This window comes from Lissotriton helveticus, chromosome 11 (genome assembly GCF_964261635.1).
Source record: "Lissotriton helveticus chromosome 11, aLisHel1.1, whole genome shotgun sequence".
NCBI classification, from domain to species: Eukaryota; Metazoa; Chordata; class Amphibia; order Caudata; family Salamandridae; genus Lissotriton; species Lissotriton helveticus.
The window spans coordinates 601,447,888-601,469,349 of record NC_136072.1 but is presented as its reverse complement, the minus strand read 5'-3'; the positions used below and the strand labels follow the sequence as shown (position 1 = coordinate 601,469,349).

At 49.0% G+C, this 21,462-nt stretch overlaps 1 protein-coding gene across 2 annotated transcripts in view; it reads left to right on the top strand.

Annotated features, from left to right (window-relative positions):
- The window catches only part of XRN1 (5'-3' exoribonuclease 1), a 1,049,234-nt gene that overhangs the window by 843,343 nt on the left and 184,429 nt on the right, over window positions 1-21,462 (top strand). For both annotated transcript variants that reach the window (XM_078666417.1, XM_078666416.1), the window contains exon 38: window positions 1,366-1,547. In XM_078666417.1, coding sequence (XP_078522543.1) covers window positions 1,366-1,547 — 182 coding nt within the window. The remainder of the gene's footprint in view (window positions 1-1,365; window positions 1,548-21,462) is intronic.

Below are 21,462 nucleotides of genomic sequence, written 5' to 3'. Positions count from 1 at the left end.
CAAACGCCGGATACTTGATTAATATGGGTTTTCATGGAGAGAGAACAATCTATCATGATTCCCAGGTCACGTACCACCTCCTTAGGTACGGGGCAGGGTCCCAGTTCTTGGGGCCACCAGTCCTGTGACCAGACTTCATTAGCCTTACCAAACAGAATAATTTCCGTTTTACGGCAGTTCAATTGGAATTTGTTGTCACACATCCATTTGCTGATGTCAATCATACACTTTTTAAATTTAGTACAGGTTTCAGAAAAATCAGAATTGCAGGTGATAAGCACCTGAGTGTCATCGGCATACGACACTGTTGTGAAACCATGGGATTTTATTATATTGGCCAACGGAGTTAGGTATAAGTTAAATAACATGGGGCTGATGATCGATCCCTGAGGGACTCCTACAGTAAGAGGCCGACTACTAGATACAAGAGTGTCTACCTTAATAGAGGTAAGGCGATCCGCAAGGTAGTTTTCAAACCAGGATAGGGCCTTGCCTCTGACACCTATCTCCCACAGCCGATGTTTCAGAATGCTGTGGTAGATGGTATGAAAGGCAGCCAACAGATCCAATAAGACAAGAATTGCGGAATCGCCTTTATCTAGTGTAAGTCTAATGTTGTCAACTATCTCCATAACAGCTGTCTCAGTGCCATGAGCAGCACGGAACCCCGACTGAGAGGGGTCCAGGAGCTCATGCTTTTCAATGTAAGTAGTGAGACGCTTATTCACCAAATATTCCAATACCTTCCCAAAGTGGGGAAGTAAGGAAATAGGGCGGTAGTTAGTCGGGAGAGTAGGGTCACTGGAAGGCTTTTTTAAAATAGGCTTGACCAAAGCATGCTTCCAACTACTAGGTATGAGGGCTTGCTCAAAGGAGGTATTAAAGATGTTAGTGAAAGAGCTAGCCAGTAGCGGAAGTATCTCCGTGCAATTACAGGGAGACAAAAGGTCAGTAGGAGAGCCAGATTTAATTTTCCTAAGACCTTCCAGAACTTCAGAGGTGGTGGTGGGATCAAATTCTGTGAGATAGTTACTTTACTACAAAGAATACAGGTTTTCATTCATTTTTCGTGTTGATTCCTAAGAATCTATAATACAGTCCCAACTGACAAACGCTTTATTCACTTACTAACTTCCAGAAAATTCTGCTCTTGCATTTGATGTAAATAGGTTCCCCAGAATAATGATTATAATCCTTGCTATATGTATGTTACTTCTTTATATAAAATGTTGTCATTTTGTCTGATTAAATGTTTTCCACTTGCAATCATTTCAAGTGGTATAGTAACTAAGCTGTGTCTGTTAATCTTTGTGTTTGGTTCCTTCCTACTTGGCCTAAATGTAAATGTGTGTTGTCTCTTCGCAGCTGCTCACATGAGCAAACCACAAGGAATTGTAATGCCTCCTGGTACAGTGACCCCAGAAACAGTAGGTCAGCCTCCACTATCTCAGCAGCCTGCCATTGGCACACCTGTGTCTGAACTTTCCCGGATTTGTTCATGTGTTCGAATGCCACCGCCTGAATTCACCTTCCTTCGAACATCTTCGGTATGTGCTGTCTTTTTCCAATATATGCATTATTAAATTGCAAGGTCCAAGTTGCAGGTTGAAAGCACCCTTATAAACAAGTGCATCCTTTTCCATTTGTAAAATAGCCAGGTTTTTGTTCTTTTTCTTTCAGAAGACTGATTACTTTTTGGTTCATTTTCATAGTGCTGAAATTTGTGGTAGAGACTAAACTTGGTTCTATATCCACCCATCATCAAATGGTCAGTGACAATAATAGATGACCTTACCTTATAGTAATGAATACCTGGTCTTTTCCTTAGATGCCCACCCTGTCTTTGAGATAGCAGAGTTCAATTTCCTAAAGGTAATTCGAGATTCCGATGTGCCAGTGTATTAAAATTAATCTGGGTTTCCATTGGTATCCTCTCTATCTTCATCACAGTTGACGGTGGGTTTAAGTTAAGCAGACCAGGTGATCACTGTCCAGATGCAGCATTAATGGGCATCTGCATTCTTGCTATCCAGTCCTTTCAAATAACTAATTTCAAAGAGCAGAACTACACTACTGTTGTTAATTAACAACCCCTCGTCTTAGTTGTACCTAAATAAGCACAGAGATAGTCTTTCATCTTCTCTGCCAATTGGCTGCAGTGGATTTGTAAATGGCCATAAAGTGCGTCCTCTAGCTTGTTACAGTACTTCGGGCTGGGTTGTAGGATGTGGATGCTTGGCAGTCTCTTTTTTCCCCACCATTTATAGCCTTCAAATCTAAAGCCTTCAAGTGCATCTTCAACACATGGTGCCTTCTTTAAATTGATCACTTTATCACTGGACACCAGTCCAAATGCAATGTTATCCGTCCTTAAGATAACATTTCTCTGCATAGCTGGCAACAGCTGGAAAATTCTATCCTGTCAATATTTACTAGCTTGCTAGAGATGTCTGCTGTCTCATGAGTCTACTATAGGTACTTTACTTCGCCTGTTTATCATCATAGCTGAACTCTGATAACTTGCTAACACCCAAAATATACCCTCATTCTGAAAGAGGGTGGTTAGCACCCCGTCAATCCTTGCTATGTGATGATTGCCTTCTGGTGTTGTAAAATAATAACCCAATGGCAAAGACTTTTTCCATGTACGCCTGTGGGAGACTGCCTGCTGGCTCTGCCGGCCCTCATCGTTAACAGAATTTGATAGTGTTTGTCTTATAGGTGTTTAAGGGTGGTTTGCACCACATGTGGATGATGTTTAATTGGCTTTAGTTTTGAAAAGCTAGGTGTTTCCATGTTGTTATACCAGCCTCCACATACTCTTTCTCCGGATCCCTTCCCTAAAACCTTTTCTACCTGGTGGGTACCACTCCCTTATTTTGATAAGAGTTGCTGTCCCATAGTCTGAAATCTGCCCATCTTCCCTTTTCTGGCATTGCTGCTAGTCTCCCAGAAGCATGGGAGTAGATGCAGAGCTCTTCCTGACAAACAACCTTATCTAGTCTGAACTGACCTGTGACTCTTAGCTTTAAAGCCCCCAAAAGAATTGACAAGTAGATACACACCTAATGGACAGGAGGAAGGCTTGAACGTTGAAATAAAGTAGAAGTTTGGTTGGCTCTGACAGCCCACAGTAGAGCAAATGAGCACTGAACTTCCTTCACCCTTCCTTGGCAGATTGTCTAGACATCAAGAAGGCCTGCAAACCAATGTAGGGAACTCTTCTCACCTGAAATGGTACCTCTACAGATGTGGTGGGTTGGAGAATAGTGCAGTGTGGTAGTTGTGGCATTAAAATGAACTTCCTTTTCTGCCCCCTCCTAAAGAGACACGTGTTTGCTTTTCCTCTGCCTGCTATAAACCCCATAAACTCACTACATTTCACTCGTTCATTCACCGCTCGCTCATCAGTTCACACTTTAGGGTGTTCTGTGCTGCTCCTAAAACGATCCCTGCCGTACTCTCCTCTCCAACAAACTCACTATATCTGATAGAGACATATAGCCGCAGATTCCTTAACTTAGATATCCCCAGGCATCAGACTGGATCCGGAAAATGTTTTGCAGCAGCACCTCTGCACGCCGGGGGATGCGCCACACGACCCCGCCCTGACGTCGTCCACGTACGTGACGTCAGCGAGGTCATATAAGTCCCTCCCGGCGCGCTGACGTCAGTTTCCTTCTTTTCCGCGTGCAACGCGGATCCGGAGTAAGCGGTTTCTCTGGCCTGTTTTCAGGCCTCTTTTGACGCTTCGTGTCTGGAACAGTGTGCGATGCCTTCGGGCTTTAAAACGTGTACTTGCTGTTCGCAGTAAATGTCATCGACGGACCCACATCTTATATCTATGTGGTGTTTGGGCGAACACCAGGACTCAACGGATTGCGACGCCTGTCAACTCCTTAAGCCGAAGTCCTTCTTTCGGCTCGCCTGTCCCGGTCGGAGTCATCTCGTCCTCCGACCTCCTCATCGCCGGCAGGCCCCTCTGGTTTCCAGTTGCATCACCAGTCGCCCTCTGGGGCCCAGAGACGTTGTTCGCCCCTTATGGGTAAGTTGCGGCGCATGTCGCCGAGGCCCTCGACCTCACTTTCATCTGTTGTCATGGGCAATAGTTCCTGGAGCCCTCCGGACGTGCTCCCCCGGCAGTCGCCCCTCCCCTATCCGCCCTAGCCGGGCGCTTGGGCGACTCGGTCCCAAATGGAGGCCTATGCTGTGGCTCTGCAGGCCTCCCATAGGTCCTCTCCTGACTGACTCACCGGTGGGTTCGCCCAAGGAGACACATAAGCCCTTGCCCTGCAGGGACAAAGGAGATATGGTGTCATCAGGGTGCGGCCCGGCTGGGTCCCCCTCTACGACCGATAGCACCTCTGCCACGCTGCATAGTCAAGTGGGTCTCCCTGTGGCATTGCAGGTGGTCTCTGGCACACCTCAGCCTTCTGGGCAGGTGCCGGTCCGGCACCGTAAACTCTCCTCCCCGGCTCCAACTCTGCTTCTTACTACAGAGTCGGAGCCTGTTGTAGTTGAGGCTGAGTCAGTGCAGGTGTGGTGCCGGAGGCTTGCCTCCCCGGCACCATCCCCTTCTTTGGAAGCGGAGCTTGTCGTCGTGGAATCTGCACCGGACGGGGCCAACTTGGCGCCGGATGGATCAGAGTCGGCGCCGGACGAGGCGGGGCCGGCGCCGACCGAAGTCGTTTTGGCGCCGCATCGACACCAGGTTGTTGACTCTACTCCAGAAGCTTCGGGAGAGCGTTTGGCGTCGACTTCACGCCCGGTGTCCCCGGATCTATCCTTGCCCCCCTTAGAATTTGTGGCCCCGGCAGGATCCCCGCCTCCTCAGGAGCCCCTGGACCCGGCAGGATCCCTGCCTCCTCAGGAGTGCCATCAGGAGCCCTATTCGTCAGTGGGGCTCCCTTCCTTTGGGCACCCTCAGTGTCTTGGACGGCTTAGTTTACAGCCCTCACCTACAGATGAGTTGCTGTCCCCTCCTCGGAGGGCTACCGAGGCCGATACGGCTTTTCTAAGAGTAGTCTCCTTGGCCACTTGTGGTCTGAACATGCAGCCCCCTTCGGTCCCCTTGTCTGTGGACTCTCTGCTTGATGTCCTTTACCGTGGGTCGGGAAATGTGGAGCCCCTTCTGCCCTTTGAAGCTTCTCTTTAGGACACCCTTTTGGGCACCTGGGCTTGGCCAGCTTCCGGTGATCCGGTGGCTCGTTCTGTCGTGCACCGCCACCGTCCTGCCCCACGTGATCCAGTTTGCTTATTTTTCCACTCTGACATGCAGGGGTTTGTTTTGCAAACTGCCTTCCCCTCCTTGCCTCAGTTAATGATTCATCCCTCCCGGGAGTCCAGAAGGCTTGAGTTGTGGGGTCGTAACATCTTCGCCTCTACTAGTGCTGCCCTTCGTTCACTAAATACAGTTTGTGTCCTGGCTCGGGCTTTCTACCCTCTGGGACTCTGCGGAGTCTCTGCTTTCCGCCACCTCTGAAGGTGCTCGTGTTGACCTCCTTCATCTTCTCCGGGATGGCTGTGACCTTGCTGAATTTACAATCCGCTCGGCCTTGGATACTGCCAATTCCTTAGGCTGAGCTAGGGCTGGTTCCTTCGCCTTGCGCGCCATGCTTGGTTGCGGGATAGCGTCTTCCCGGAGAATATCCGGGAGTGCCTTGTTGATCTGCCCTTTAATGGGGTAGTTTGATGCCCACGCCGGATCGGCTGTTCAGCGGCTCCTTGCGGGATTTCGCCCTCCCCCTTAAGTATGCATTTCCCAGGTCTTCTTTTCTCGTGTTCTGGGGTGGTTATCCTTTCATTTAGCATCCTTTAGATGCATTATGCGTTTTGAGCTGGCAGTAAGCCTACTGTGGCAGTGTTCCTCAGGTTGTTGTGTCTGGTCCTCTGACTGTGATTTGTCCTAAGAGGTGTTCCCCGTTGTTTGCGGTGTGCCATACTCCAAGTGGGGTACTTGTATGCTATCATATAGCTCTGCTTTATGTCAAGTGGGCCTAGAGATCCCTTTGGGCTCAATGCGTCCCCTGGTGCTTTTATTTTGACGTTGTACGGTGTTCAATGTTGTGGCTTGGCGCTATCTTCTATACGTCATGTCGTCTTGCTAATATGCCTCATTCTCCTCCTTGGTAGGTTTTCATAGTGTTTATCACGCTTAAAATGCGGCTACCACCTACCGTTAATGCTATAGGTGTGCTACCTTAACATGGCTCCTTTATCCTTCTTTGAGACACACACACACACACACACACACACACACACCACACCACACCACACCACCCCCCCACCCCCATACAGGTTGCCATGGGTACTCTTCTTCCTACACCTTCACCTCTCTTCGCTGCTGCGAGGTCGAGTCCTGTGTCTCCATGTGTTAGGGAGCTTTTCAGTGCAGCACTCAGGATAACCCTCGCCTACGCGGCAGGGTGTCTGTCAGTACACTTAAGTGCACTGCATTGCTTTCCTGCATCTTCAGAAATAGGGTCCATTATGCGTCCCACTCCCTCGGCTGATTCCCAAGCTTTACACTGATCTCCTCTTGGTGTTCAGATACTGAACAATATCTCTCTTTCTGGACGAGGTTTACTTTTCACTCTCAGTTGGGGGATGTGGTCTAGAATTCTGAGATTTTTTCCTACATTTATACACCAATCGGCACTCTGGTGCCTCCGCTGTCACTTCCTTCGGATGTGACCCTTTCATTAGGTATCACTCTATACAATATTGGCTGTGCCTGCGGGACAGTTCTTTTGATATCTGTCGTCCTAGGGTCTGCACCCTACATATCTGTGTTTCGTGAGTTACTTCTCACCTTAGTCTTCAAGCTGCGTGGTTAGGCAGTCCTATGCTTATTCTGGCTACCCACCTTGTTGTCTCGGTGGCTGTCTGCTCTGTGCATATTTCAGTGGTGGCCCGCATCAGCGTGCTTCGGATTGTTACTGGTCGCCCCTGTCCCCCCTTTGGTGACTGGGTGTGCACTTGGCGTGTTTCTTGTTCCCGCCTGTACTTCTAAAACAGTGCTGAGTGTCTTCCTCTTGCCCTTTGGTTCCGGGCTGTAGCCTCTCCGGCCTTCGTTCCGTGGGCTAGCCTGGCAGGCTCTGGTTGCATCTTTTCATGTTTTCCTCAACCTTTGGTTGGTGTCCACAGAGTGCGCCATTAAGCTTTGTTTGAGACTTTCTTTCTTTTGTTCTTGTATATGGTTGGTGCAGTTTCTACATCTCATACTTATACGGGTATGGTGTAGCTCCAATCTGGCATTTTCGGACGCCTTGCCTCCCGTTTTCTTTGCTCTTCCGAGATACTTGGGTTGCTGTCTAGCTGTCTTGCCACAGCCTTCCCCATTGTCCGTCACTCTGTTGCCAGCTCAGTGCTTGGGCACTTTCTGTTGTTCTGTTGCAGACCCACCTCCCCGTGGGGTACTGCTGTGGTATCGATTCTAAGTTAAGGAATCTGCGGCTAGATGTCTCTATCAGATGTACGAGTTACTTACCTTCGGTAACAATGTATCTGGTAGAGACGTTGTCTAGCCGCAGATTCCTTAACGCCCACCCATCCTCCCCGTTCTGCGAGGACCTTGCCAAGTGGGTTTCTCCACTTGCCTTTTTCAGTTGCCATTGGTTTTTCTCTCACGGGTGCTGACATTGTTGCGCCCCTTTGAGATTTGCCATATGTGGCTAGCTCCCTCCAAGAGGCTTCTTTCCTGTAAAATGGTGCCGTTTGATTCACCTTCATCAGGAGATTCATCTTTTTCTTCTTTTCTTCTCCTGCTGCCTTCCCTCCCTCCCGCCTTCTCTATTGACGCGGGGCTCTTGTCTCCTCTATAGTAGTCTTCTTTGGGGATCTGTTGAGCTCTGTTTCAGACCTCCATTACTATAGGGGAAGTGCCAGTCTTTTCATACCTTCCTGCAGTGGACTGTTATTCTTTCTGTGCTCCGATCTTGCTGGACTGCACAGTTCTACATGGTAATAAGTCTATTTCTGTCTGTTGAGTATTCTTCCCTCATTACACTTGGGGAAGGCTTTCTCACAGCTTTTTCAATTATATGTAGACAGTGTCTGATTCTGTCTTTTACGATGGTGTCTTGCACCATCCTCCTTCTTTATTTCACAGATTTTTTATCCTTCACACACTGTTCCCATACTTTGACAGTTTTTGTTGGTGGCTCCGCGTTGTGCCGCGGAAAGGTTTCTCTAAAGACAACTGACAGCGCGCCGGGAGGGACTTATATGACCTCGCGGAGGTCACGTACGTGGACGCCGTCAGGGCGGGGTCGTGTGGCGCCGTCCCCCGGCGTGCAGAGATGCTGCTGCAAAGCATTTTCCGGATCCAGTCTGACACCTGGGGATATTCTAAGTTAAGGAATCTGTGGCTAGACAACGTCTCTACCAGATACATTGTTACCGAAGGTAAGTAACTCGTACATTACACTGCCACTCTGACATTCATTCTTCCCTAGCAATATAAGATCCTAAAATCCTAGAATGAAACGAGTAGCTCTCTAGTGTAGGAAGCTACTCAACCTCGCTATCCAGTTTGTTTCACTCCTTCAAAAACAAGTTGCCCGCCTTCCTGGGTCGTCTGTCTAAAGCCCCAAATAAGGAGACCATACAACATGCGAGAGCAATGTAACAAAAATAGTTAATTGATTTCAAAATTAAAGTGCTAAATGACTTGAGGCAATTGCCATGCAGCTAGTGCGTTCCGGTTATACACAACACGCTTCCCCAGGACTGCAAATAACAAAATTAAAAACAATTAAAATCACAAAGAAATCACAAAAATAATTACAAATAAAAAATTGGAGTAGGTCCAAACCTACTGCAACAATGTCAATGGAAAAATCCAATCCAAAAACATGGGAAAAAGAAGCCATCAGAACAGCGATAATAAAAAATTAATTTATAATACAGAGAGAAGAAAATACATTTGCTATCAATTCAATACACTATAGTCAACTGGGCCGAAGTCTCAAACAGAAAATAACAATTATTATCTCAATATCAAAAAAGTAAAACTTTAAACGTTTTATGGATGACCAAATATATTATCCGTCGTCGTTTTCGCCGGGATGACGTCGTCGGAGTACTTAGACGCCGCCTCGCGCGCTGACGTCAGTTCTTCTTTTTTCCGCACCAGCAAGCGCAGATCCGGGAAGAGCAGTACTCCTAGTCATTTTTTGACTACGTTTTTTATCTGTTTTGGATCACTTCTCTAGTCGACCTTCGACTCGTGGTGCCGATAGGGATGCCTGGCTTTAAGCCCTGCGACGACTGTCACCGATTGATGTCGGTGACCGACCCCCACCGTCGGTGCCTTTACTGTCTCGGGCCGACCATGATGACAAGTCGTGCCCCGACTGCTGGGCCTTGACCTCGAAGGCTAGGCGGGAGTGGTCCCGTAAGCGGCTCGAGCTCCGGCAGTCGGCCCCGCGCCACTCGAGATCCCGGTTTAGGAGGCGGTCGAGGGACCGGTCGAGGGGCCGCAGTCATTGCGGCTCGACGAGTCACCACCACTCATCGGGCTCAAAGTCCTCCGGTAAGTCGAGGCATTCTAAAAAGAAGTCAAAGACACGTCATCGGTCTTCCGACGCTCGCACAATGCGGTCGGGGGTTCGGGCGACACCGCCCACGCGGCTCCGCCGGAGCCGCAACGCCGCGTCCAGCACCACACCCCGCCGGTCTCTGGGCTGCACGCGACGCCAGAGGAGATCAACGCGTTCCTCATGGCCACGAGGGCCCGCTTCCCTCCGTCAGACCCTACTGAGGCGCCTTCGGGCCCTGCAGGTCCGACTAGGAGCCCTAGCCTGCCGGCGGCACCGGCGCTGTCGGGTGCTTCGGCCCCGGCGCTGTCGGGTGCTTCGGCGCAGTCGACGACTCCGGTCCAGACGGCACAGGGCTCCGCAGGATCCAGGCCTGGATCCGTGGCGTCGCCAGTTGACCTTAAGACCCCTCTTCTGGCGCTGTCACCAAGGGTGTCGCCCACGACGCTGTCCCGGGGCGACGTCGTCTCCGGTTCCAGTCCCGCCGGCTCCGTCTTCGACGCCGTTAGTGAACCATTCACTGATGACCCGGCTCCATCTTTTTACCCTCACTATCAGGAGATGGAGGACAAGGAGGACTGGGAGGGGTCTGAGGACCCTCTGGCACTGCAGTGCCAGTTGAGCCAGGACTGGGCAGACGAGCTGGGGGAGGCCAGTGGTCTGGACACTTCGCCCGACACTGGATTTGTCTCCCCTCCTACAGTGGCTACAAAGGAGGGGACTGCTTACAGCGTGGTGTTGACTAGGGCAGCCAAGGCCTTGGCTCTTGAGCTCCCTGTCGCGGCTGTGAGGACTAACCTCCTCACTGAGGTGCTCAAACCACAGGCATGCTCCTCGGAGCCTCTCCTGCCGTTTAACGAGGCCCTCACCGACGTTCTGATGGGCACCTTGTCCAAGCCCTCTACAGGCCTCCCTGTAGATCAATACGTGCTCGACGCCACCGCCTGGCTCCGGGCGACCCCAGCTTCCTGTCCGTTCACCCCACCCTGAGAGCCTGGTGATCCAGGCCTCTACCTCCCCGACCGCTCCCCCGGATCAGGAATCCAAAAGGTACGATCAGTTTGGCAAGAAACTGTTCTCCTCCCTAAGTTTGGGGCCTCAGTCTGTCAACCCCGCCTGCCTTTTGGGCCGTTACACCCACTCTCTGTGAGATACAGTTGCGGAAGTGCTGCCGCAGTGCCAGGAGGAGGCCCGGGCAAAGCTTGCCCGAGCAGAAGGGCGGGACGCAGCACGCTACTCCATACGATGTGGACTCGATACCATGGACTCGCTGGATAGGGCGATTGCAACGACGGTGGCGGTTCACCTCCACGCCTGGCTGAGATCCGCCAACTTTTCAGGGGCTGTCCAGGCAACACTCATGGACATGCCCTTTGATGGCCGTTGCCTCTTTGGCGACAAGCGAGACAGTGCACTGGAGCGTTTCAAGGACTCCAGGGCTACGGCCAAGTCCTTGGGCCTAGGCCAACGCTCCTTTCGTGGCCAAGGAAGGGGCACCCCCACACGTCCAGCCAGCTACAAGCCACAGACTCAGGCTCAACGTGGTTGCGGTCGTGGATACCGCCGTGGCGGTACCAGGGGACACCGGCAGGGTCAGTCCACACCCGCCCCTGCAGCAGCTGCCTCTAAGCATTCCTAGTCCGCCGTTTCAGGCCCATTCCTCGTAAGTGGGGGGCAGGGTCCGCCATCACCTCCCCCACTGGCGTACCATCATGTCGGATAGGTGGGTGCTGCAAATCGTCTGAAGGGGCTATTACCTCCTCTTCGAGGCGATCCCTCCAGCCATGCCACCGCAGTACCACCGCATGTCGGGGGATAACTTGCAACTTCTGCTAGAGGAAGTTACGGCCCTATTGGCCAAGGGGGCCATCAAGCGCGTTCTTGGGCCAGAAGTAGGACGTGGTTGCTATTCCACTACTTTCTGGTACCCAATTAGGGCAAAGGAGGCCTACGCCCTATGGAGCATCGATGGCTTCCTCCGGAAGAAGAAGTTCAAGATGCTGACTTTGGCTCAGGTCCTAGCTGCCCTGGACCCAGAAGACTGGATGGTAGCGTTGGACTTGCAGGACGCTTATTTTCACATCCCCGTCCTGCCGGCCCACCGGCGTTACCTGCGGTTCACAGTAGACCACGAGCACTTTCAGTTTACCGTGCTCCCCTTCGGTCTTACCAGCGCCCCACAGGTGTTCACGAAAGTGATGGCGGTGGTTGCAGCTCATCTGCGCAGATTAGGCGTTTCAGTCTTCCCCTATCTTGACGATTGGTTGTTGAAGGCAGGCTCGCCCCAAAAAGTCGTCTCCCACCTCCAGACTACTGCCGACCTCCTGCACCAGCTGGGGTTCTCCATCAACGTGCCAAAGTTGCACCTGTGCCCCTCTCAGAAGCTCCTCTTCATCGGAGCAGTTCGGGACTCGGCGCAGTTTCGGGTTTATCCCCCCGAGCAGCGGGTTCTGGATATTCAGGCTCTGATTCTGATCTTTCAGCCATCATCCCGGGTCTCGGTCAGGTTGACGCTGCGGCTCCTGGGGCTGATGGCCTCCTGCATCCTACTGGTGCATCACGCCAGGTGGCGGATGCAGGCTCTGCAGTGGGACCTGAAGTTTCAGTGGGCCCAGCATCAGGTCAACCTGTCCGACCACGTCCTGATCTCGGAGGGCACTGCAAGACAGTTGCAGTGGTGGCTCACGAACCGCGATTGGGTCAGCGGCAGATCTCTCTCCCTTCCCCAACCGCAGCACGTAGTGGTGACAGATGCGTCCCTCCTGGGATGGGGGGCCACATGGGAGAGAGGGAGATCAGAGGCCTCTGGTCTCCAGCAGAGTCCCGGCTCTACATCAACCTTCTGGAGCTGTGGGCGATCCATCTTGCACTGAAGGCATTCCTTCCCTCTGTCCGGGGAAGTGTAGTGCAGGTGTTCACGGACAACACCACCGCCATGTGGTACTGCAACAAACAGGGCGGGGTGGGATCGTGGACCCTTTGTCAGGAGCCTCTGCGCCTCTGGACATGGCTGGAACACCAGGGCGTCACCCTGGTGGTTCAACACCTGGCTGGTTCTCTGAACGCCAGGGCAGACAAACTCAGCCGCCGGTGCATGATGGATCACGAATGGCGTCTGAACTCGGATGTGGCGCAAGGTCTCTTTCAGCAGTGGGGAGAGCCACTGTTAGATCTATTCGCCACTGAAGAGAACGTGCAATGTCATCACTTCTGCGCGTTGGAATTTCCAAGGCGGCACTCGCTCGGTGACGCTTTTCGCCGCGAGTGGAACTGCGGTCTGTTGTACGCCTTTCCGCCTTTCCGCCTATACCACTTCTGCCCAGAGTGCTGAAGAAGATCCGGCGAGACGGGGCTCAAGTCATCCGTGTGGCTCCAGACTGGGCACGAAGATACTGGTATCCCGAGCTACTCAGCATGTCAGTCGATCCCCCGATTCGTCTGCCTCTTCAGGAGGATCATCTGTCACAGCAGCAGGGAATGGTCCTCCACCCGAACCTGTCCAGTCTCCACCTACATGCGTGGAGATTGAGCGGCGACAGTTGAGGCCATTTGACTTGCCTCCTGAAGTCTGTGATGTGATTCTGGCAGCCAGGCGTCCCTCCACAAAAACGGTATACGCCTGCAGGTGGAACAAATTTGTGGCACGGTGCACAGCAAAGGCTGTGGATCCACTTTCTGCCACCCTTTCAGAGGTTCTCTTCTTCCTTCTTTCTCTCGCCCAGCACGGCTCTGCTCTGGGTACTCTTAAGGGCTACCTCTCGGCCGTTTCAGCCTTCTTAAGGCTTCCTGATCAGCCTTCTCTTTTCAAGTCCCCTGTTGTGAATAGATTCCTGAAAGGCATCACTCACAAGTTTCCTCCTGTTCCTTTCGTGATGCCTCAGTGGGACTTGAATCTTGTTCCGACATATCTGATGTGCGCTCCCTTTGAGCCACTTCATAACTGTCCTCTTCATCTTCTGACTCTTAAGACTGCATTCCTGGTTGCCATCATCTCTGCCAGAAGAGTGAGTGACCTCCAGGCTCTATCTTCTAAACCTCCTTTCTTCTCTGTCCATCCGGACAAAGTTGTTCTGAGGACTCGTCCTTCTTTCCTGCCCAAGGTAGTCACAGCCTTTTACATTGGGCAGTCCATCACCTTGCCCACCTTCTTTCCGCCTCCGCATCCTTCAAAGGAGGAAGAGAGGCTCCACTGTCTGGACCCAAAATGTGCGCTCTCCTTGTATCTAGATCACACACGCCAGTTCCGGGTGGACGACCAGCTCTTTGTTGGTTACGTGGGCGCGAGGAAGGGACAGGCGGTGCACAAACGAACCATCTCTCTGTGGGTCGTGTTGTGCATTAAGGTCTGTTACTCTTTGGCTACAAAGGAGTCTCCTGTTGGGCTGAGGGCCCATTCCACTCGGGCCACGGCGGCTACAACTGCCCTGGGTCGGGGAGTCCCCTTGCATGACATCTGTCAGGCAGCTACGTGGGCCTCACTGCACACGTTTGCTAGACACTACTGCCTGGACAGCCAAGTCCGGAGAGATGTATTTTTTGGCCGTTCCGTTCTCCAAGACTTTCTGGTGTGATTTTGGTTCGCAGACCCACCACCGGGGTTGGTATTGCTGGGGTATCTCTTCTAAGGTAAGGAATCTAACACTAACCTTTGTCTTTCAGATGCACAAGTTACTTACCTTCGGTAACGATATATCTGTAAGAAACAGTAGTTAGTGTTAGATTCCTTACCGCCCCATCCATCCTCCCCGTTCTGCGAACCGATATCTAGAGTTAAGGTATTTCCTTTTGAGGGCCCTAGTTTCATGGCACCAGTGTCGGTCTCTGGCATGGCTCTGCGTTCCTGGCACGGAAAGCTATGTACAAGAACTGACGTCAGCGTGCAAGAGCGGTATCTAAGTACTCCAACGACCTCATCACGACGCCGACGACGGACGCGGAGCCGCAGACGAGGCCTACCGACGCGCAGGGGTACTGCTACGCAAATCTTTGCGGATCCAGTCTGACGCCTGGGAATATTCTAAGGTAAGGAATCTAACACTAACTACTGTTTCTTACAGATATATTGTTACCGAAGGCAAGTAACTTGTGCATTTGGATACCAGATACAAGGTAATCCTTAAAAACTATATATTAACATTCTTAGAGTAAGAGTAGGATGCATACAATAGAAGATCTAAGCATGTCATTTTGACTTCAATTTTAGAAAATAATGCATTCTTGAACGAAGCTTGCTGTGTGTATACTGTACCAAAGTTTTACTTTTTTTGTTCACAAAGGGTCTGGTATTGGTCACGGCATACCTTTATAGGTCAGTATACAGGTCTTCTTCCTACCTCAATGATTGGTTGTTGACCGGCTTACTACAGTCAATCGTGCACAAGCTCCGGACAACTGTGTACCTCTAGACATTGTTGTGGTTAATTATCAAAGTGCTGACGTCACAGTTCCATATACGGTGCATTATTTTTTTTAAATTTTTTTTTTTAAACTGTTTATTAAATATAAAGGTACAAAAAACAGAAACAAAAACCAAACACAAGGCAGTACTATCATCACAGAGTTACAGCGTGTGGGGGGGGGGAAGTACACGTCAAAGAGGAGGTAGAGACATCTCTTAAGTGCGGGGGGCAGAGGGACCAGAAGCAATCAAATATGTCTAAGTCTGCGCGGAGGAAACATCGGGTTGGGGAGACGGCGGGTCAACATCAAGCTCTGGAAGGGGGGGAGTACATATCTCACCACGATACACATTCCATTGAGTCCATACCTTCCCCCATTTCCGGGGCGTGCCCCGGGAGATATACACCGTTTTTTCCCTGAACATACACCAGTCAAGTTCTGTTTCCAGAGCTGAACTGTCGGCGATCTCTGGGCACCCCATAGTTGGGCAATGTCTCTCTTGGCAATCATATTTCCTAAGGTCACCCAACGAATTTGCGCCACACTATAATCATTCGGTTCCCAAACATTCAGCAAACATCGCCTCGCCTCAGGCATCGACCGCACACCCGTAACCTCACTCATAACATCATGCACACGAGACCAATATTGCATCACTACAGGACACTCCCAAATGATATGGAGAAACGTTCCCACGAGACCACAGCCACGCCTGCACAGTCCATCAACAGAAAAGCCCATGCTTACTAGACGAGGACCGGTCACATACACCCTGTGTAGAATCCTAAGCTGGACGAACCGGAGACGCGCCGGGATCGCCACTTCCTTAGGGGAGGAGACCGCAGCCTGCCAGTCTTCATCATCAAGTTCCAGCCCATCGCTAGTCCACACCTCTCGAAGGTGGCATAAGAGATCAGCCCTGGAGTTGATAAATTTTTTATATATAAGCGAGATCGTGCTATCAGGAACGTACCCATCCAGTATCCTATCTTCGAGCGGGGACGCCTCCGGTACTTCCGTACCCGAGGGAAAGACTGAGATTACCGCGTGTCGAATTTGCAAGTACCGAAAAAATTCCCTATCATTCAAATCATATTCAGTTCTCAACTCATCAAACGTCTTAACTCTCTCCGTGGTCCACACGTCATTCACCTTGCTAATACCAATCACATCCCACCTATCAAAATCCTTCGATCGCCAAAGGGACCCAAGTTTATCCGATGCGTACAACGGAGTCGCACGGGTCAACCTATCAGACCCACCTAGAGCCACCGTAGCGCAATGCCAGACCTGGACTGCCGTCCTAGTCGGGCCCTGAGAGTCCTACTAGCAGATCTAGAATAGAGAGCCCTATTGTAATGTGGTAAATAAATAATTACCCTGGCAGAATTTCTAGGCATTAACAAAGTATCATGCATCAAGTGAGAAGCAGAGTCCGTGGTATCTGAGTTAAAATGGGCTTTATTCCAATAACTCGAGTCAAAGGGAGAATTAGTTCCATCAGCACAGAGGTTCAGGAAGAGTCTTCTAACAATTATTTACTGAACATAGTATATATACATTTCTTGTACATAGGCTAAGCAGAGCAAGAAAGAAAATGAGATAAGAACATGTGGGTGTACATGAGGGTGTGTACTTTGATGAGTCATAGCGAGGTGATAGGTAGGTGTCATAGGTGGGTGGGTACTTAGGAGGAGTTTGCATGACCAGCTGGAACTCTGCCCTACTTGTGTGCAACTTGGACATGACGTGCAATTGACGTGTAATTGGGAGGAAGCTGACTTTCAACCTAGTAGAGAGATCTCTTGTGTCAAGGCGACTTGAGCACGTCTTGTACAATCTGATATGATAGGGGATGTATTATCTGGAGCACAAGTTGTTCATCACTAAAAGACAGAGAGGGCATATTTATTCGTTCATTGCATGAGCTTTCTATGGGTGCAAGCACTGTAATTCACTTAAATGGACAGAATGGCTATCGGACGGGTTCTGTTTACTTTTCCTCACCGGGCAGGGATGCCACTCTGTACAGCAGACTGATAACTGTTATTCATAATACTGTCTTGGCAGACTTCTTGCTGACGTGACTGCAGCTCAGTATGCCAAGAGTCATGAAAACATTAATTCAGAAAGTGGTTTCAGGCTCAACCAGTACGATATTTATTTAAAAGAGCACAATGCAAAATGCAAATACATGGGCCTTCATTTTAGCTTAACGTTTGGGAGACTTGATGACTTGACTTGCAGGACATGTTTGCAGAGGCCTAGTGATTCAGGCCACTACGGGAAAATATGCATGGGTGACATGCACATGACATGTAACATAGGGTATATGTAGTGGACATATTTGGTCAGGCAAAATATCATTTTCCTCATTCCCTCCTTGTCCCCTACATACCCCTTTAGGATACATCTATATTCATGAGACCGTATAGTGCATCATACAGAATCATTTGTTCATCTTTAACTCTTTGTTTACGTGGATGGGGAACACAGGCAGTGGCACACAGGCCGCAAATCGCCGGGCCGCACTGCAGACAGAGACAGCAACCAAATACCATAAGTAGGGCCATTCCTAGGAAGGACATAACTTTCCATCCCCATGCAGATATTACACCCCAGAACCAACTGGACCAAGTCCATGTGCCTGGATCTTGATGTATGGCATGAGCAATCTTGTGGAGCCTTGTTATTGCTTCGTACACAGATGGTGCATTATCTGGGATGAAAACGCAACAACTAGATCGGATGACTCTACAAGCTCCGCCTCTATCCGCCAAGATGACGTCTAGAACGAGGCGGTTTTGAAGAACGACAAGTCTAATAGCAGACTGTTCCTGGGTCAAGTGCGCCAGGGCAGATGCAGTTATATTTACAACTGTTTCAAGAGTCCTTGTTAACCTGCGTATCAGTTTACTGTTTTGGACGGGACCTATGAAGAAAAAGAATCCTCTGTTGAAATCTGTATATTGCTCCCAAGCTGTTTCAGTCTGATCGATCCCTGCAGAATCTGTCTCTCTCTTTTGTCTAACATGTTCTAGTCGTGAATCTCTATGATAATTTGATGGGGCTAGAAAAACGGGTGGCAATAAGAATGCTATATAACAAGTCCCACCCCAGTCTAAGGGCAGATGTACATAGGCTGTCTGACCACAAATGAAATAGGTATGGCGTGATGTTTTGAAAGAAGAAAGTCCGTTATCATCAAACTCTACTATTGTGTTACACTTGCTGTGTCCCATATGTACTGAGCCTTTCTTACTAACACATAAATCACCTTTTGCTGGCAGGACTGATATAAACGGTGGACCTGTGTTTTGCTTGGGCTGAACGTTTAACATTAAAAAATTAACAGATGCATTTCCCTGTTCGTACTCTTCATTCTCTAAATCGGTTCCCTTTCTTTGGGGGAATCCGTCTTTGTCTGGAAAGCATGCTTCATTCATTACTTTATTCAGGTTTCCATATATCCAGCCACCTGGATAAGCTATGTACCTTCTATCTATTGATGTCATTAGAGCAAACCATGCTCCACACGAACCATTGTGTGAGAACGGTAAAGGGTAGAAGGGCAAAACTCCCTTCGTTTCTTGATAAGGTGGCATTTGGCCACATACCCAGCAATCGGTCGCATTGCTGGTCTGATGAGAATGGTGTAACATTCGAATAAATGTATTGTTACGTAGTGCAAGTCGATATGACAATTCATGGGGAGGCAGTTCACTAAATGTATGCTCTATGGTACTGTTACTGGAAGAGTGTATATGTGAGGAAATGGGAAAGAAAACATGTAGCAATAAACTGACACCAATTATAACAATGCACAGAATAAAAAGGATGATCAAAGTAACTATACACCTACTGCGTAATATCTTGCAGTACTTTTCCTTCTTATCTCTCTTCTTGCTGTTCTCATATGTGATCTTATACATGTCAGAATCGAGTCTAACCGATTCACCACCGGGTGGGCTTAAACAATTAAACTACGTCTGACTTACTAGTTCTTAATCTAGACCTATACTCTTGCTGAGGGGTATTTTCTAGCAAAGGTCAGTGTTCTTTATTAAAAGTTTCAAAGTTCCAAAGTTCCAAATAGTGATGAAGGTGAGTTCGGCTTTTATGTCCTTCCACCAACTTCGGCGTCTTCCAACGTGGCTCATGGGGACTTGAACGATCAAAGATCCTGAGGAGTCCAAATTCTCCTGGTGCTATGGCATGTTCCTTGACCTGGGTGTTGTCAGGGAAGGCGGCAGCAACCTGTGAACAACAAGAGAGTAGTGCAGAAATCAAGGAAGCCAGGTAATCTGTCAGCATGTTACTGTCAACATCAGTTATTTTCTTTGGCATAGGCGTACCCCACATATATACTCCATAAGGAGATAGGTCTGTTCTGGAATGAGCTACCATACGCATGTAAAAGAGGGCAACCGGCAAGGCCACCATCCAATCCACGCCTTTTTCTGTACAGATCTCAGCAACTTTTGTCTTAATTGTCTGATTATGTCTTTCTACAAGGCCTACTGCTTCTGGGTGTCTGACACAATGGAATTTCCATGTATAACCTAACAGAAGGGACACTTGTTTCATTAGTTCAGAGGAAAATGGCTGATCGTTATCTGAATAGATCACATGAGGTAATTCATATCTGGGGAAGTACTGCGCACTACTTGTCTGGCTGTTGTAACAGCAGTATAATCTGGAACTGGATATGCTTCTGTCCATCTAGACAGTGCACACACAACTACTAGGACATACTTGTTAAACCTCTACATCTGTCCATTTGGATATAATCCGTCTGGAGAACTTCAAAAGGGTGGTCAGGAGGATGAAATCCGCCTTGTTCCACCGGAATGCCTTTACCTGGATTGAACTGACAACAGATCATACATGTTCATACATGTTCGCACTTTCTGTTTCACTGCTGCACGTAGGTGCTTGTTAAACCAAATATTCTGTAAGCTGTCTATCATTGCCTTCTCTCCTAAGTGTGCGGGACTATGTGTTGTGTTTATGATTATTTGTATCATAGAATCTGAAAGAAACCATGTGCTTTTCCCTTAGTCATCCAACCTTGGTTAGTCTGGACCCCTCCTTGTTCAGTCCATTTCTTTATCTCATCTGTGGTGGCATGTGTCTGTATGTCGAGTACATCTTGAGTAGGATCCCTGACTGTCATACATGTTGTCAGTAATGGTATCTCTGTCCTTGTCGTGTCTGTTGGTGTCTGTACCTTTGGTATGAGCTTTGCATTTCAGGATAGAAATGGCTGTAGGTAAATGTATGGCCTCTAACAGGGCCTGAATAAGCTGGCTGTGCTGAATCTTGGTCCCATGGGAGGTCTCAAGAAACCTCTCTCTTTCTCCTCAGAACCCCGAAATCATGAACAACGTCAAAAGCGTATTGTGAGTCAGTATAAATGTTTACTTTCAAGTGCTTAGCTCTTATGCAGGCTTGTGTCAGAGCAATGAGCTCTGCTGCTTGTGCAGACAGGGTGTCTATTTTCTGTGTCTCTATGACTTCTGTGGTCACGGCATACGCTGCTACTAAGTCTCCTGTACTGGTTCTCATGCATGATCCATCTACATAGAGTGTCAGGTCTGGGTCTAGAAGTGCAATATCTGTCAGGTCTTGTCTTGGTTTATTCATTACTTCCACACAGTCATGTGGTGATGCATTTACTGTACTTGAGGGCAAAAGCGTTGCAGGATTCAGAATATTACAACGTCTGATCTCTATGTGTGGTTGAAATAATGTCAGTCCATATCCTGTCAGTCTCGCTACAGTCAAACGTAAAAATAAATAAAAATAAAAAAGCATAAAATGTTTACTGTGACATGGAGTCGCTAAAACTGGCGCGTGACATAATGCTCTTTTTAATTCCTCAAATGCCAAGGTGTGTTCTTGTGTCCTAGGGAGTACAGTCCGAGTAGTTGCCTCCTGTGTAGTTAACTGTATGAGTGGTTTGGCTAGATATGCATACTTGGGGAATCCATTGCCTACAGTAAGGAGTAAGGCCAATAAATGGTTATGTTAGCTGTATACCTGGTGTACCCTCCTTGGAAAGCAAGTGTTGTACACCACTTGCTTTTCACAGAAAGTGTAAGACTGTCAGAGATGCAATGTCACAGTCTGGTTCTGATCTTGCTGTAATTAGAATGTCGTTTATGTGCTGTATCAGTGCTGTGCTGGTAGGCATGTAAACACTGACTAGCTGTCGCTTTAATGCTTGACTGCAAATGCTAGGACCCTATGTCATCAATCCAGCAAAAATGAATTGCATAAAAATAAATAAATAAATAAAAATGAATTTCCAATTCAAAAGCACAATTTATATTTTGGGGGAACCTCAAACAAAAGCTCTGCAGTTTACAAAAAAATTCCTACTCTAAATCCTGGCAATAGTATGACCATACTAACTACAATATGTCCTCCAAATGTATTTGAAGAAAACTAAAGTATTCTTGTCATAGACAGAAGGCCTAGAGCCTCTGTGAGAAACAGCCCCTCCCTCTAGAATTATGTT